The 19,354-nt window shown below is 35.3% G+C and overlaps 1 protein-coding gene across 1 annotated transcript in view; it reads right to left on the reverse strand.

The window, feature by feature from the left end:
- The window catches only part of OLA1 (Obg like ATPase 1), a 157,629-nt gene that overhangs the window by 128,047 nt on the left and 10,228 nt on the right, over nucleotides 1-19,354 (reverse strand). Inside the window, exons 3-4 of the mRNA XM_043487708.1 lie at nucleotides 12,294-12,437; nucleotides 7,013-7,140 (exon numbers count right to left, since the gene is read on the reverse strand). Of these exons, the coding sequence (XP_043343643.1) occupies nucleotides 7,013-7,140; nucleotides 12,294-12,437 (272 nt within the window). The remainder of the gene's footprint in view (nucleotides 1-7,012; nucleotides 7,141-12,293; nucleotides 12,438-19,354) is intronic.

A 19,354-nucleotide genomic window follows, 5' to 3' on the forward strand; every position in this document is an offset into this window, starting at 1 on the left:
AATGGGTGGTTTACGGGTGTCAATGTAAAATTTGCAAAGGGACAAGTTATAGTAAAACTGAAGACTTACATTGTAATAAAACACAAGTGTTATGATTTCATTCATGTAAGTCAAGTGTAACAATGAATACACTGGTTTTCGAAACCAAATCAGTCTCAAACTTCCATTTTTAACTTAACATAATGACAGTGTTCTGACAACTAAGAAAAACGTAGTTCAAACATTAATGTTTAAAAGATCAAGAGACTCTCCAGGACCTTAGAAGTTGCCCTTCCATCCCTGAGTAATTTCAACTCTTAGTGAGAGAAGAGCTTTTTAAAGAATCCATATAGTTGCTATTTTGAGCAGAGAGGACAGGAAAGGAGATCTCTAAAATGTGTCAGAAAAGACAATCAAGAAAAAAAATGAGAATGCCTCAAGCACCTAAGTAGATATAAGACCACCATGAATATAAGGATACATTTAAGCAATTAAACTGTAAACAGCTAGCAGATTAAATAACTTCATACAATATTACAGTGTAAACTAGAAAGGAACTGTTTCCTACTGCTGCAATATTTTCCACAGTAAACAGAAGTTCATTATTAGAATGCATTGTATATGTAGACGAGAACCACTGCATAATTACTTAACCCATTGAATTTGTACCGAGGAAACAAAGAAAACATATGTTTTTTGGTCAGATTGTTTACTGCAATCCAATACTAGATTAATTTAATAAATACTGCTGAAAAAGAAAATTACAGGACCCAAAGAAAAAAACTCCATTATTTTAGGATACAATCAAAGACAGCTTTATATTGGCAATTTGTGTCTAGGCAAAAATGTGTGACTCATTTTAAACTCTTAAATGACGTGCTTATGAGGAAGGGGGGAGGTGGTCTCTTGAAAAACAGCAATTTATGTTCATGGTAATTAAAGGTGATTTACAAAACCTATAAACACCTAACTTAACCTAAAGGGGGGGGGGGTGGCAATTAAATGAAAGCTTTTTTACCTTCTCATTTAGCAGTTCAATAAAGTTGTAGTGCCTTGAGGGCTACCATTCTATATAAACTAGAAAGGCAACTTAAAACCTCTTTCTTCCATCAGCACTACTTTTTAGCAAACACAGGCAACAAAACTAAAGGAACTCTCTGGAATCTTACTGTTAAAACTGAACAATTTAGACATATGAAATTCAAACAGACACAGAGGAATAGTAATACAAAACAGAATGAAGTCGCATCTGTCATTAATAACAAAAGAGAAAGGATCAGGGCTTTTATTTTTCCTGGCCCAAAATTCTAACCATCTGCACAGAAATCATCTACATAGATTAACCTTAATTCTATCTCATACGAACTTGTCTGCCCAGTTTAAGAAAGGTAAACCCAAAAGAGAAGTAAAATCAGTCAAGGGCTTAAAATCATACTGGGGAGTGGGAGCAAGGGGGCAGCAGACATTATTTTTAAGGGGCAACAAACATTTTTTTTAAGAATTATAAAACTTCCTAGATCTTTCAAAATAAAAAGAAATGACATAAAAATCAAGCTACAATTAGCAGTTACCCCGAAAACGGAAATGCTCTACTTACTAGATTTTCTTTTTTAAGGAAAATAAACATTGGAAAAGAAATTCAAATAGAAACTAAACTCTTCCATGTAATCAGGAGAGGAAAATAAGCACATATCCTTTCAGATTTTAAAGAAAAGGCAGTTACTTCTGAAGACTGGAAACAAGGGACAAACATGAAATTTTATTGTGAACACCTTCATTATTTCCTATTTTGTTTATAATAACCATGTATCATTCAGAATTTTTAAACATTATGAATATTTTTTAAAGTATCAACATCTGTTATAGCCATTTATAATGAAAAGGTAGAGTGAAATCTGATAAAACCAAAACTGCCCACTCATTAGATATGATGGGGAGAGGGGATAAACAAGTAATCAACTTATAATTCTATGTGGACTACTGGATAACACTACCTAAATTATACATAATTCAACCTATTATAAGGGAACACTTTTTGATATCACATAGATGGCTATTGATTATATCACAAAACAACAATGGGCTGGCATGACTAGCAAGCCTTTCCCTTCACTTTGACAAATCAACAAAGGAATTTTCTTCATATGACTCTGCACTGGGGATATTGAAACAACTGGTGTAAATACAATAAAAACGTTAAGAAACTATTTAGAAGACTACGCTTCCTTTCCTATTATCATTCTTCCTCTTGGGGGGAAAGAAAAGCCAGATGAAATGACATACTGAATTCTTAACGACCTTAACTCAATCTTTTCCTCTCTCAAAGCCCAGCTCAGGTTAGGTGGCCAGTTCTTGGCTGTGCCTGTCAAGGGCACAGATAAGGTTCCCGCAGTGGAAGGAGGAAACTGGATAATATCCCCTTACCAAGAATACATAAAATGAGAAAGAGATAACTGTACAAAAAGGAATTAGTTATTAGAACAAAGAGGTATAAAGGCAGTCTGCCTTACATACACACATTCACTACACACCACTAAGGTACCTTAGAAATTCAAGTATCATTTAATGGCAGAACAGAACATACAAATATAATGCTGTGGGAGTTCTCAAGGAAGCAACTTCGTTAACAGAATCCACTTTAACAGAATCCACTAATTTCATTATCTGAGAATAAAATCCTTAACTAAATCATCCTGGCAGAACTGTCCTGATTAGCCCAGTTTAAAAACCAAACATTTTTACAGAGATAGCAGTAGATCACTGACAACTCCTGAATCACAACATTCTAAGCAAAGTTGTCTTCTCACTGATTTAATACAGAACTCCTTAGAGTTTTACTTGAATCATTTGTGCATACCTTACATTGGACTTCCCTGGTGGCTCAGACGGTAAAGCATCTGCCTGCAATGCAGGAGACCCGGGTTCAATCCCTGGGTCGGGAAGATCTCCTGGAGAAGGATATGGCAACCCACTCCAGTATTCTTGCCTAGAAAATTCCATGGACAGAGGAGCCTGGTAGGCTGCAGTCCATGGGGTCGCAAAGAGTTGGACACGACAGTGACTTCACTCACTCACTCACTACATTGGTAATTAAATAAGAAAATTTCTCATGTTTTAAAAATCAGAATAATACATGTTCACTTTTTAAAAACTAGCCAAGGGTCTAACATAAGAAAGGAAATTCACCCACCTCTCTCTCCATCCCAAGTCTATTCTCCAAAGAATCTATTAACAATTTGATGTCTCTCTTCAAATTTCTTTCTATGAATATAAGCTAACTAATATTGTAGCCATTAGCCACATATGGCTATAAAGTACTTGAAATGCAGCTAGTCCAAATGGAGATGTGCTTTAAGTAAGAATTACATACCAGATTTCAAAAACATGGCACCAAAAAATAGATCAATAATTTTTCGTATTGACTAACACTGAAATAATATTTTTGATAGATTAAACATTATTAAAGTTAATTTCATCTTTTACTTTTTTAACGTGACTATCAGAAAACTTTTAACTACACATGTAGCTCACATTATATTTCTATTGGTCAGCACTGGTACAAAGGCTAACAGTGCAGGTTTTGGACTCAGACTTGCCTTACTGAGTACCACTCCCAACTATACCACCTACCAGCTATTAACCTTGGATGCATGTTTTAACCTCTCTGTACCTACATCTGATTTACTCTGGGAATTGAATGAAATTCCTCACATAAAGCACTTAGCACATAGGCTGGCACATAGTAAGTACTTAATAATTATTTGATGGCAACAAAAGAATAAAACTATAACCTAATCCTCTGAAAAACAGCATATACCGAGCACCTAACTTCTCTTTTTCTTTCCCCACCCTGACCGCACGCACAAATACATGGATCTTTAACATGTTTACTACATAGATCCTAAACATTCAGATCTAAAAATTAATAAAAGCAGTATAGTGGTATGGTAAAAAAAAAAGAATTTAAAGAAGAGAGATGGGGAAATTCCCTAGCAGTCCAGTGGTTAGGACTCTGGCACATTCACTGCCAGGGGCCCAGGTTCAATCTCTGGTTGGAAAACTAATATCCCACAAGCTGCATGGTGTGGCCAGAAAAAGAAAGAAGAAAAATGGGCTCGAGGCCAAATTTACATTTACTATGTACTTGAGCAAAACTACTTAGCCTTTTTCTCTCAATACCCTCACCTATACAGCTGGGATAACACCAATCCTGCAGAATTGTTAAGATTCAATAGAATACGTTAGAAAAAAATCTACCATAGTACCTAATACTTGGAGAAGGAAATGGCAACCCACTTCAGTACTCTTGCCTGGAAAATCCCATGGACAGAGGATCTTTATAGGCTACAGTCCATGGGGTTGCACAGAGTCAGACACGACTGAGTGACCTCACATTCACTTTCACCTAATACTAGGTGCTTAGTAATCATTTCCCTTCTTATGGAAATCAAAATAAAATGCCAACAATTCAGACACAAGCTAATATTGTTAGTACTGAATTGCTTGCCAGGCCATAACTGCCAGAGTCTGTTCATACCCTAAAGAGGTATTTAAAAACATGCTAACTCTACAGTCATCCCAGATTCCTACATTTTGTCCCTTTAACAAGCAACTGGGGAACAGAACTCTGGAAAGAACAGGGTACCATACATCCCATCCTCCCATCATTACCACCAACTACACACACATGCAAACACACAACAATTTAGGTGAAAATAATCAACTGTATTTGAAATTTTGTTTTCTATAATTATAAATGAGTACATACTTCACAATTAACAATTCTATTAATCTGAACCTCCTATATGTTTCTAAATTGGGAACAAAACTGTCTCATACCTCACAAAGCAGAACTCTTGTTTCCAGGCTACAAGGTCGTATCTCTAAGTGGCTGCTGAGAAACTAACAAGTTTCAACTATAAACAGTTTGACAGTAGGTGCAATTGATACAGCCAAAGGGGATGTCCTTCAGATAACACACAAGCACTTTAGCTTTCTGTTGAAAAATCACTTCAAAACTTCTAATGCCAGCTTTAAAAAGCTAAGGATTCCATGAAATCAATAGTCTTGTCATGTTTAAAGCTTTAAATATCTAACAATAGGAAGTCATATTGCTTCTAAAAATTGGTAAAAGCAAATTATATTGGCTCACTGAACTCTAGAGAAAAAAATTATTTTTCTAAATAAAACACCTATGAGAAGTTACCATATATATAAATTTTAAAAGAATTTGCTTCCCATAATTTGGCTACTATTTCCCTATTCTGTACTGTATCACTTTTCTTTCTTAACAACATGATCAAGTAAGGAAAATTAAAAGCAAAAAAAAAGGGAAATTATGAATTCATAAAGAAATTTTGTTCTATAGTTAATACATGCAACTCACCATATAGTATACCCATAGCTCGTCAGAGTTGTTTATTCAAAATTATAGATGTCATTTATGGCAAAAATATGGAGAAATTCCCACTTTTTACAAGTTTTTCAGTTTTTTAAAATTTTATTTATTTATTTTTGGCTGCGATGTGTCTTCGCTGCTGCATAGGTTTTCTCTAGTTGCAGCGAGCAGAGGCTACACTTTAGTTGCGGCACACAGGCTTCTCATAGCAGTGGTTGCTCTTGTTGCAGAGTGCTGGCTCTAGGGTAGGTGGGCCTCAGCAGCTGCAGCACCTGGGCTGAACAGTTGTGGTTCCCAGACTCCAGAGCACAAGCCCAATAGCTGTGGCACAGGGGCTTAGCTGCTTCAGGGCATGTGGGATCTTCCTAGATCAGAGATCGAACTCGTATCTCTTGCATTGGCAGGAGGATTCTTTACCACTGAGCCACCAGGGAAGCCCAGTTTTTCATTTTTTTTTTTAACTCATGAAAACCATTTAAAAAAAATGTTCATGGTTCATAAAAAATCTGTTTCTCTTCTCTGTACACAATTAGAGAATGACATCTGGCATTTACAAGACCATTTATTCAATGTCTGTTTCCTCCACTGGATTGTAAGCACCATGAGGGAGGGTCATTTCTGTTTCCACTCGCCATGATATCCCTTAGCACAATAGAAAGAGGTGCTCCACAAATAATGTGTCAAATAAGACAGAGTAGTCTAAAGATTTAAAGCCCCTCCATACTCACAAACACACAATCTTATGCTTCGCCTACATCACAATCTTGTCCATAAAGTGTCTTTATATCTTCATCCAAGTAAAGCTACCTAGACCAGTGCTTCTCAAACTATCTGTTATGAGCTTTTGTGAAATAAAATAAAAATGAATTACTAAGCAAAACTTTCTAAATGCTCATTCTCAGTTGCTTATAGTTAGTTACCTGTCTAGGACCAGTAACAGAGAAAAGCATTAAATCAGACCCCACCTCTAATTTATATTTCCTTCGTTTGCATTAATTTGTTCATTATAATAATATTACTATAAAGTACAGTGTTGAACTGAGCCTTAACCTAAAACTTTCTATTTTTTTCAAAGGATTACTATGCTCGTGGGTCACTTCTGTAGAACGCAAACCAACACACAATTCCACGTATTTTCTCTCTTTGCTTTATATCCCTCTCTTCATTAACAACTAGCTGATCTATAGTTTCTCCTTAATCCTTTCATCTCTAATATATAACCCGGATGCTTTTCTCTCCTCTGGAATAATGGAATCCCTTCCTTTATCAAGTCTGTCTTCTCAACATATGGAAAGCAAAAATGAAGGAAAATTCCACAAGTTAAGAAAATTTCAAAATGCCTTTTATAATCAACAAAATTACTTCTGCATAGAAACACTTCTCAATGGGTCTAATCCAAAATGGGATAAAATTCAATTAGAAACTGACAACAACACAGCATATAATGTGGAATAAGCCTTTTCATGTGGAGAAGACACTTAATCACATTAAGTCATAATTAACAGACAAACCACAATTCACCTTGTGAAACTAAGCAAATCTTATTTTATTAGTTATTTATTATTTTATTTGCACAATAATGGAAAGAAAATATGAATCATAATAGAATCAATCAACTAAATAAACTGTACTTACGTGTTAAATGAAAGATTCCATCACAGGCACTAATATGGGATAAAAAGGCATTTCCCAGGCCTTGCCCATTGTGAGCTCCTTTCACAAGGCCAGCAATATCCACTACATTTAGAAAAGCAGGAATTTTGCTGAAAAACAAAAGATGACTTTAGTATAAGATAGTACTAAGAACCTGTTTATTAGCCAAATGGCTTTTCCAAACACATTACATAAATTAATTGTTTCCTTTCTAGAACAATGTTTATTAGACTCTCAAATGAATAAAAAAATACAAGCAAGAAATAATCTTTTTAAAAATTAGGACTTTCTCAACTAGGAAAAGAAAGAGAAACATTTTAAAACAGAATAGATGTTTTTATTATGTCTCTAAAACCAAAAACTCACGTCACTAGTTTCACTACACCGCTCCACTGGCACATGCACACACACACAAAGGCAGAGGCGGGTGTTTCAGGGCGCACTGATACGAGGCAAGGTAACCATCACAAACGAGCTAGCAGACGACTGATACTGCGTGCCAGGACCCGACTGAGTGACCCAGACTAGTGACATGTGTTATCACTTCAAAGTTCGAAACAAATCTATATGGTGGATGTTATTTATTAAACCCACTTTACAGATGAGGAAATTGAGCCTTTGAGGAGTTAAGAAATCTACTGCACACAGCATCATTCAGCTTAATAGTAATGAAACTGGAATACAGGATATCTAGGTTTGCATCTTTTAAAATATAAATGACTTTATTAATCCCTCATTTTTCTTTTATTTATTAATTTATTTTAATTGAAGGATAACTGCTTTACAGATTTTTGTTGTTTTCTGCCAAATATCAATGAAACAGCCATAGGTATACAGATGTCCCCTCCCTCTTGCATTTAATCACCATATGGGTTTTACAGCCCCAAAGTGCATGTAATGATGTGAACCAATTAACAGAATAGTAATAACCTAGTTGTTAACAAGTACAACTGAATGAGACAAAGTCAAGTAACAGTTAACACAAACTAGAAAACAAGTTAACAAAATCAGTCAGCCATGTAAAAAAGGAGATTAAAGCATGAGTAAATAAAGCTACTTTCAACATCATATGACAAAGGTGTATGGCATACATATGTATCCTTTGTCAATTTTCAGAATATTCACTTTTAAGAATGTCAATTTTACTACATGATAAAACACAACATAAAGTTCCACAAAATACTTCTCTAATATCTACATGGAAAATGAGTATTTTAAAAATAACTGTTCCATAAAAATTTTTTTATACAAATAGAAATTAGTTGATAGCTCTTACCAGCAAATCCACAGAAAACATACATGAGCTATGGTTCAGTTTTTGGTGGAGACTGTGGATGCCGCACCAGTGGTGTCCTCTGCCCTTCCCTTGGGGACTATATTGACCGTCAACTTGGCTAGCCATCCCTCCCCAGTGTAGCCCAGAGCTTTGGAGAAGCTGGCTCTATACCTAATTCTAGAAAGCGCATGTACTTGGACCTATATAAGCAGTTTAATCTCATCCCCTAGGCACAATCAGTGACTCCAGGACCTCTGCTTTGCCCCACTTGCCTAAAGACTTCAGGAGAGGTTTGCCAGAGAAGGTAAGAGCATTCTTAAATAGAAGCTCATCAGTGCTCTGAGAGAGCTTCTAGAAGCAAACCCCTCTTTCTTCACTCTGAACATGGACGACAAAGTATACAATTCCAAGATGGGAGAGGCATCCTATGAATAAAAGGGAAGGTAATCTTATGACCCAGCTGATGAAGAAAGTAAAATGGAGAGGGGAACAAACCCAGGTCCTTGTTAACACAACTGAGGTGCTGAAACCAACACTAAAATACCATGCTACCTGTTACTATCTCAATAAATCAATTTTCAAATCAGTATGTTAAGTGCAACCAAATTCATCTACATAATTTCTTATACCTAAAACTATCACCCATATGATAAATATAAACTACAGTATCATAGATATGAGTGGAAAGGCCCTGAATTTGAAGTAGGAAGCCTTCAGCTCTAGTCCTGGTTGACATTACTATCTGTGTGACCTTGGACAAATCATTTCACCTTCTTAGACTTCCATTTCCTTTTACAAGGAAACAAGACAGGTCAACCTATAGTTCTGAGAGTCAGTTTTCTAATGGAAATGAGTTTAATTCTGATTCTTGATTTAAGGCCATGATAAAGGTTTAAACCATTAATACCATATATCAAAAAACAAAAACTTGAGCCCTTATTCAAGGATTTTTTATACACGTACCAATGATTTTTAAGACCACTTTATGTTTTTAGATCATACGAAACTTAGATCACTGTCAGTGTCCTGATTATAATGGTTTACTCTGGCAATGCAGGAGAGTGTCTATATTTAGCAAATAAAATTGAAGAATTAAAGTGTAGTGTGGCATCATGTCTGCAACTTATTTTCAAGAGTTCAGAGAAATTTGAGTGAAACCATACAAGCATTCTACATATAATTTTGTAGCTTATATATAAAATTGAAATCATTTAAAAATAAAGTGTTTTAAAAAGGATATAGAAGTCAGCTTGAGGAGTCAATTTGAGGGATATAATTTGAGCTACATCCAATGATTGTAACAGATTGTAACAAAGTGAGTAACAGTGATAGGAATAAATACATGAATGAATAAATGAAAACAAGAAAGCTCTTCTTACAGCAGAATGCCATCTAATAAATGAAAAAAAATGATGAAATACAAGATCATCATGTGACAATCATCACAGTAACAATTAATTCGTCAAAAATCAACAGATGCTAAAACTAGAGGATGAAAGTAAGAAGGAAATGAATTTGGTATATACTTTATAGTTAGAACTCAGGAATTTCTGACAGATTGGATGTAGGGGTAAGGAAAGAAAAGAATCCAGAATAAATCTTGGGCTTTAACTTAAGCAACTAGAGAAATAACAGTGCTATTTACTGAATTATAAATGTCTTGAGGAAGCACAAAACTGACACAGGCAGGGTGAAACCAAGAAGTTCATTTTGGACATGTCAAGTCAGAGGCACCTGTTTAATCATGTAAGTGTCAGTGTCAAAGAGGCAGTTAGATATATGTCTGGAGTTTAACAGAGTTCAGGACTGGAGATGAAATCTTGGGATTTATCACCACGTTCAAAATAGTGAAAAACTAAATGCAAACAAAATCTCAATAGTAAGGAAATAGCAAATAAACTGTACGCACATTCATATAGCATAGTATTAAGCATAAGTATTATATTAAAAATCATTTAAGTCTGTATTTTTACTCTAGAAAAATGTTAATAATACCCCAAGTAAAAAATAACAAAAGCATGGAAGTTTCTACCTCCGAAGTACTTATAGTTATTATATTAAGACAGAAGTATAGGTGATTTTTACTTCTCTCTTTATACATTTCCATACTGTGAATTTCCTACAATAAAACTGTAGCGTCTTTTTTTTCTAATTAAAAATATACTATTTAGGTTGGTGCAAAAGTAATTGGAGTTTTGCATTGCTGAATTTTGCCATTTGATATTGGAATACATTCTTAAATAAATGTGGTTATGCTATACATCATTTTAATGTGCAATTCTTGCTTTATGACTTTTGCTAATGAATTGTTACTTGCTATTTATTTTATATGTATTTTAGACTATAGAAATGACGTGAGACAAAAAACAAATCCAAGTGTTTTTCTTACTCGAGTTCAAAATGGGCCATAAAGCATCAGACACAACTCACATCAACAATGCATTTGGACCAGAAACTGCTACTGAATGTACAGTGCAGTGGTGGTATAAGAAGTTTTGCAAAGGAGACGAGAGCCTTGAAGATGAGGAGCATAGCGGCCGGCCATTGGAAGGTGACAAAGGCCAACTGAGGGCAATCATCGAAGTTGATCTTCTTACAACTACACAAGAAGGTGCTGAAGAACTCAACATCAACCATTCTACAGTCATTCAGCATTTGAAACAAATTAGAAAGGTGAAAAAGTTTGATAAGTGGGTGCTTCAAGAACTGTCCGAAAATCAAAAACATCATCATTTTGACGTGTCATCTTCTCTCCGTCTACACAACAACAATGAACATTTCTCCATCATACTGTGACATGCAAAGAAAAGTGGATTTTATACAGCAACCGGCAATGACCAGCTCAGTAGCTGGATCAAGAAGAAGCTCCAAAGCGCTTCCTAAAGCCAAACTTAAACCAAGGAAAGGGTCATGGTCACTCTTTGGTGGTCTGCCAGTATGATCCACTACACCTTTCTGAATCTCGGCAAAACCATTACACCTGAGAGGTATGCTCAGCAAATGAATGAGATGCACAGAAAACTGCAATGCCTATAGCGGGCATTGGTCAATTGGCCAATTCTTCATGACAATGCCCGACCGAACGTTGCACATCCAATGCTTCAAAGTTGAATGAATTTTTCTACAAGGTTGGACTTATCTGCCATGTTCACCTGACCTCTTGCCAACCAACTACCACTTCTTCAAAGCCATCTCAGAAACTTTTTGCAGGGAAAATGCTTCCACAACCAGCAGGACACAGAAAACGTTTTCCACAAGCTCGTTGAATCCCAAAGCACAGATTTTTATGCTACAGGAATAAACAAACTTATTTCTCATTGGCAAAAATGTGTTGATTGTAATGATTCCTATTTTGATTAATAAAGATATGTCTGAACCTAATTATAATTATTTCAAATTCAGGGTCTGAAACCACAATTACTGTTGCACCAGCCTAATAACATATTTGTTATAAAAACTTTAAACAACATAGAGAAACACAGAAATAAAAATTGAAATTCCATTCTAAAAATTCCATTCCTTAGAGAGAAACATCGATTAGTTTGTGATCTTCAGTTAACACATTTTCCTATGAATACACACATACATGTAAACTTTTACATGAGTGGAATCACGTAATACAGACTAATTACTCCCTTTACTTCACACTCCCCAGAAAAAAATAACTGCAATGTTAACAATGGATATATCCTTCCTTACCCTTCCCCAGGCTCTACATTACTTTAATAATCACCCCAAATAAGGGCAACCCACTCCAGTGTTCTTGCCCGGAGAATCCCACGGACAGAGGAGCTTGGCAGGCTACATACAGTTCATGGGGCTGCAAAGAGTCAGACACCACTGAGTGACAAAGCACTCACAAAATAACAATTCTGAATTAATTTTGAAAAAAAATTAAAACACATGATTTTAAATACATCACTAACATACACGTACTTAATCTATACAGGGCTACCACACGAACAATGGCATAAAGATTTTTCTTACCTTGCTGGTTTGTGGTACTGGCAAAGAAAGTCAAATCTTTCATCAGGCACAGGTACTCTGCTCTCATTTGGATCAATAGTGCAGAATGGGAAGTTTTCTGCTGAAGCTTGACTATTGGTTAGTACATTGAAGAAGGTAGATTTCCTAAAAGGAATAAAAACAACTTCAATTTTTAGGCTAACACAGAAAAATTTATCCTACTCTAATTTTAATGGTCAAATAAAATCCATGAGGGTTATAAAAACAATCTGCGGAAAGAGGGGGATGCATTTTCACTAACAGAAATGAATTAAATTTACAACGGTGTAGCTCATGATTTACAATTAGATTATGCTCCTATCTCAGTCTATTTGGAATGTGAAAAGCATTTCCCCAAAAAATCTTTGTTATAAATAACTAGTTTCACAGCATACTACAAAGCCTATATATTTCATTTCTAAAGTTGCTGGAACACCAGTATCATTTCACCTGTATCTAGTATAATCTCCTCTGGCATAAATGTAGAGAGGTATGTATTTAGTTAGGTCAATTACTTCCAAAGCATTCTGAACTGGGAAACAGATGCTAACTGCCTAGTGGGAAATAAAAGTTTGGAGCTTAGACTCCCTTCTAATTGTTAATGCATAAGGATTACTGGTAGTCTAGAACTGTGATCTGTGGATTATGAAAGTAAAAATGCAACTTTTTTCCAAAGTACAACTTTAATCAAGAAAAGAGCTATTAATAATAAATAACACACACTTAGAGAATGCCAACTTGTATTACTATTCTCTCTTTTCCAAACACTTCTTTAAGGTAAAAATGTCTATTAGATGAGATCTAACCCTATACTCATCGGCAGTTTATACTTGTTACAGTTAGTTCATATGATTGAACTTTTAAACCAGAGAATCACTTTTTTTTAACCTCTGAGACCCTTGTAAAAGAGTAATGAACAAAAGGCAACAGGGAGACTCACCAAAATACTACTGATGAGAAGCACAATTTGGCAATGATATATTAACTTGTACCTGCCCATCGGTCTTTAAAATACAGCTCTTATATCCCATTCAAACTAAATATTTTGGATTAAAGTACAGAAGTTTCCCAAAACAGCCATTTAAATCATTACTGGTTACTAAAGAGCATCATTGGTCAAATCTGAGTGCCTATAATAACAGACTCAGCTGGGAATTTAAAGGCATGCACTACCAGGCCTCTTTCCAGATCCAGTATAGGTTACTAGAACAATCTACAAGCTCATATTTATCAAAAAAGTAACTAAAGGGAATTCCCTGGAGGCCCTGTAGTTAGAACTCTGCACTTTCACTACTGAGGGTATGGATTTGATCCCTGGGCAGGGAACTAAGATCCTGCAAGCTATGTGGTGCAGCCAAAAAATAAAAAATAAACAAAAGGTAACTGAAATACTGTATACCTGCAATAAAAATACAACAAAATAAGGGTACAATAAAAATATTTTAAGCAAAACTTAAATATATTAATTAATCCACTTTTAAGACATTTGTGCCTTTCTTGGGAGACAAAAAAAAATGCAGCTGTATTTCTGGATACTGTAGATAAAAAACCTGCTTGTTGCTATTACCAAAGGCTCAGTAATTGCAGTATAAAAAGGCCATAGGGAGTTCATGGAGTTATTTTCTAATTTATTGGTTTATTAACTATTGCATTTTGACTGCCTACCTGGAAAAAAGTATGTTTCATAATAAAGAAATAAACTTAAAATTAAGACATTATATAGCAAAAACGTAGAAAAGAAAGTCCCAGCATCTCTTAGGCCAAAAGAATTCTAACATGCATCAACTAAACTTGGAAGACAACTCCATTTTCACAGATCACCTCCTCTTGGCCAGGATTTTAAATTTCACAAAGCCCAAGTCATCTATATTTTCCAATAGCTTTCTAAGTACAAAAAAGGAAAAAGAAATTTTCTAAGGATTATTAGTACAGGCTTTGGTGAAAAGCTAAGACATTTTGATCAATTCAAATCTACTAAAGAAAAGCCTTGCAAAAGCATAGAATTTTAAAGTTTTGACTTAAATTGGAGTGGTAAAGCCTATAAGACTTTTTGGTGAAATGATTTTACACACACACACACACACACACACACATACACATTCAGATCCCTTAAGGTTATTATTGAAACTTGAAGGTATAGGAAAGATTCAAAACTGTAGGGATTTCTCTCTAATGCAAGAGGTTTACATAAACATTACTTCTGCAATGAAATGAAATATTATTTCTTTTTTCATAAGAAAGAGTAACTAGACTTAATGCATGCTTCCTCCAGTTAAAATCGATTTTATTTCTGAAGCTATATATTTTACTGTAATAGGTAAATCTGACTGAATATGTTTAATCTAAAATCTTTACAAGATTATATTATGTATAGGGAAGTTAGGACACCAATGTAAACTCCACCATTATTCTGAATTAACTATTTATAAAACACACATCCAAAAACATGGAAAAACGTAGAATGTTCTTTTTGAAATGTTTTTAATTTAGATATAACTAAACTGTTAAAAAGTATCTACCTACTAGATACAGAAATAAAAATGAAAGAAATAAATACCAATGTGTGTATACATGGTTAGTAAAATATCACCAATAATAAATCATGCTGCTGTTACACAGGCCCTCAACATGACACAATGAGACAAGCACTTCACCTCCATAGTGTTCTTCCCAAAAGTGCATAGCATGATTCCTGATATCAAAATATAAAACTAGTAATCCAAATAGTGTGGAACTGGCATAAAGACAGACACATACACTAGTGGAATAGAATAGAGAACCCAGATATACAGCCTTCCATATACAGTCAAATAACCTTTAAACAAGGGTATCAAGACCATAGAATGGGGAAAAGACAGTCTCTTCAATAAATGATGCTGAGAAAACTAGATAGCCATATGCAAAGGAATGAAGACCCTTACCTTACACTATATACAAAAATTAACTCAAAATGGATTACAGACCTAAAGCCTAAAACTGAAACTTACAGAAGGAAATGTACAGAAAAAGCTTTATGGCCTTGCATTTGGCAATTATTTCTGAGATACGACACCAAAAGGACAGGCAACAAAAGCACAATTAGGAAAAAAGAAATGAGACTACATCGAAGCAAAGGACCTCAACAGACACTTCTCCAAAAGAAGATAAACAAATGGCCAAGAAACATGTGAAAAGATGCTCAACATCACCTATCATCAGGAAAATGCAAATCAAAACCACAATGAGGCATCACCTCACACCCACCCAACCAAATGGTCACTATCCAAAAAAACCAGAAAATAAGACTTCCCCGGCAGTCCACTGGTTAGGAATCCACCTGTCAATGCAGGGGATACAAGCTTGACCTCTGGTAGAAGGCTCCACACGCCGTGAGGCAACGAAGGCCACGTGCCACAGCCACTGATGCCCAGCACCCCAGAGCCCATTCTGTACCACAAGAGAAGCCCACGCACAACTGAAGAGCAGCCTCAGCTCGCTGCAACTAGAGAAAGCCCAAGAGTACCAACAAAGCCCCAGTGCAGCCAAATAAAAAAAAAACAGAAAACAATAAGTGTTGGCCGAGATATAGAGAAACTGGTACAATCCTGGTAGAATGTAAAATGGTGCAACTGCTATGGAAACCAGTATACAGATTCCTCAAAAAAATTAAAAATAAAATTACCATGTGACCCAACAACTTCACTTCAGGGTATTTACCCAGAATAATTATAAGCAGGATCTAAAGTGATATTTACAGACTCATGTTCACTGCAGCATTATTCACAATAACCAAAAGGTGGAAGGAACCCTAATGTCTACTGACGAATAAATGAACAATGAAAAAGTTCACAGCATGAGAAAACATTAAAATGGAATGGAGGGTCATTATACAAAATACCTGATTGACACTTTTCAAAAGTAAATAAAAATTTGTGTGACCTTTAAAAGATCTATACTGGTAAAGAAAAAGGACATGAGTGGGAAAACTGGTGAAATCCAAATAAAATCTATAATTAATAGTAAATAAATAAGAAAAATAATCTATCTGAATTATGTGAAGATACAGCAACAATGACCAGAATTCTGAAAAAGAACCTATGAAAATTAAAAGACTTAAAAGCAAGTAGATTACGAAGTACTTTTAAGGCATACAATTACTGTTGATAACAGGAAAAAGTAAGTAGGAGAGCAGATCTGTTGTCCAAAAGATTATTCTAAACATATTAAAAAAGAAAGCAAATAATTCCCAGTCACAAATTTCCATAGAAGAGCAGGTACCCTGGAATACTGACAGAAATAAAATGAGTTAAGCTCATTTAACTTGGGGAATTTTGCTTCCCCTTCTACTCATGTGTGCTCTCCTGCCACAATCAATGATTTCCTAGGAAATCAGACAAAATACATGAAATAACAGTTTTCAAACAGTGGACAATATACAGCACAGGACTGTGTCCCCTGCAAGAACAACAAATGAACTAAGCTCTGAAACTGCCCTTGCTTACTGCCTAAAGGTGGTTTCAAAGCCACAGCACAGGCGGGAGGAACCAAAGGAGCCTGGCAGTCATGCCAAGTTAAAGAGACTGAGATGAGGGTTTTGAGAAGGCCAAAGCAGCCAGAACTTATAGGACGTGGACTAGAAAGGAAGCGGCTGCACAGAGAGAGGGCTCTGGGGATCAGCAGAAGGTATCTTCAAGAATAAGGCTGAGTAACATTGTACATCAGTAAGGTCAGTGTCCACAGGCCAGGGGAAAAAATACCCAGGAGCAGCACAGTGAACAATTCTCAAGGTCACACAGAGCTCAGAAAAGTTCACATCCCTACCAGCTGGAACAGACAGAGATATAATGTAAGGGAACTTGGGTAGAGTCCTCAAAGCCACATCTTAGTTTAAGAGCTAAAGTAGCACCAAAGCAAAAAAATATTATGAACCTATCTTAAGAAAATATAATAAAAAGTCTCAAAACAATCAAAAACTAAATGTGAGAACAAAGTCCAACACTCACTAAAGGAATACTATAACTTGCAGCATGCAACATAAAATCCAGCATCTAGAATCCAATAAAAAGTAAGAGGAATGCAAAGAAGCAGGAAAATAAAACATCAAAATCAGGATAAAAGTCAACAAACATAAACAAACCCAGTAATGATAGAGATGATGGTATTAGCAGATGAGGACCTTAAGATAAATGTTATAGATATTTTTTAGTTTTTCTGAAGGATATAAAGGTAAATATGAAGACAATGAGGAATTAAATTAAAAACCACCCAGGCAGGACTATGGTATAAAAAATACAACGTCTGAAAAAAATGAAATTGAAATGATGCACACTGGATGTGACGAACTGCACAACAGACACTGCAGAAAAGATCAGTGAAGACGAAGACAGAGCAACAGAGACCATCAGAAGAAGCAGGGGGGAACTGGACAAAAAACAACCACAGCTTCAGGAGAGTACTGACTAGAGGATTAACTCACATATGATAAGAATCACAGAAGGAGAAGAAAGGAGAAGGGGAGAAAAAAGCATTTGAAGAAATAATGGCCAAACCAATGAATGTAACAAAAAAGAAACAAACTCACAGATGAAGATAATGAGGAATGCAAAAAATATGAAAACTATCAGAAAGAACAATTGTATAAATATCTGAAGTAAAATGAAACTGAAATGAAGACAGTGGTTATCAGTGGGGATAGGGAAAGTGGGTAGCAGCAAGACAAGGTAGGGGAGTAAGGTATACACAAACGACTACATATAAAATAAGCTATGAGGATACAGTATTCAGCACAAGGGATACAGCCAGTATTTTATAATAACTATAAATGAAGTATAATCTACAAAAATTTTGAATCACTATGTCACACGCCTCAAATTAAGATAATATTGTAAATCAACTATACCTTAATTTTAAAAATGCTTTATAAAGGTAATAACAAGCATTGGTGAGAATGTGAAGAAAGTAGACCCTACATACATTGCTGATAGGAATACAGAATTACATGCTCGCTTTGGAAAACAGTTTGGCAGCTCCTCAAATAGTTAAATACATAGTCACATACAACCTAGAAATTCCACTCTTAAGTACACACTCAAGAGCAATGAAAACATATGTCACACATAAATTTTTTATTCCAAAGCTGGAGCAGAGAAAGTACGAATAAGCCTAGAACACAATGTGGAGCCAGAAAGTAGAAAATACTAAAAAAATAGAGGACACATCAAAAGGTATACTTGTGAACAGTAAGGCTCCCGATGGCCATATATGGGCAGTTTGAGTGACACAGCATATAACAACAGTAACCCAGTACAACCAACAAAGTAAAAACTGATCCTGATACAAACAAATTATAAGTAATAGAAGAAGGGGAGGTTCTTCTTTACAACAGAATTCTATACAACAGAATTTCCACTGTTCCTTCTATAAGTATATAAATCTAGAAGGAACAATAGAAATTTTTAAATCACCATTTGGTAAACACCACAATAACTATTTCAAACAAGAATCATTAATACATGCCATAACTGGGAGGCAAAAGTATGAGAAACACAATATTTACGTAACTTCAAAGTATCTTCCTACAACATGTATTTATTAATTGTAATGGGAAATAGAGAAAACCTTTCAGTGAAGAAATCTGTCAGACATCTCCTTAGATAACTGATCAAAGTTAATTAACATCACTGGTATCAGGACAAACCAACACTGTATGCTTCCTGATGTAACGTACTTAGAAGCATATCTCACTTCTGCATCCAAAAGTATGAATTTTACCACAAGGAAATATTAGATAAACCTCAAGGTTTAAGGGCCTGAGGTAAATGGCCACCACTCCCCGAAAGTGTCAAGGACATAAAGAAACAAAGTGAGAAACTGCTTCAGATTAAAGGAAACTAAGGACATAGCAACGGTTAAACGCAACATGTATATAACCCTGAAGTAGGTCCTGGACCAGACAATGAATGTCAGTAAGAAAACCGGAAAAAAAAAAAAAAAAGAAAACCGGTAAATCAATGCTGATCTCCTAATTTTTATAACCATACCGTGTTAACAGTTGGGGGATGTAA

This window comes from Cervus canadensis, chromosome 15, assembly GCF_019320065.1.
Source record: "Cervus canadensis isolate Bull #8, Minnesota chromosome 15, ASM1932006v1, whole genome shotgun sequence".
Taxonomy (NCBI): domain Eukaryota; kingdom Metazoa; phylum Chordata; class Mammalia; order Artiodactyla; family Cervidae; genus Cervus; species Cervus canadensis.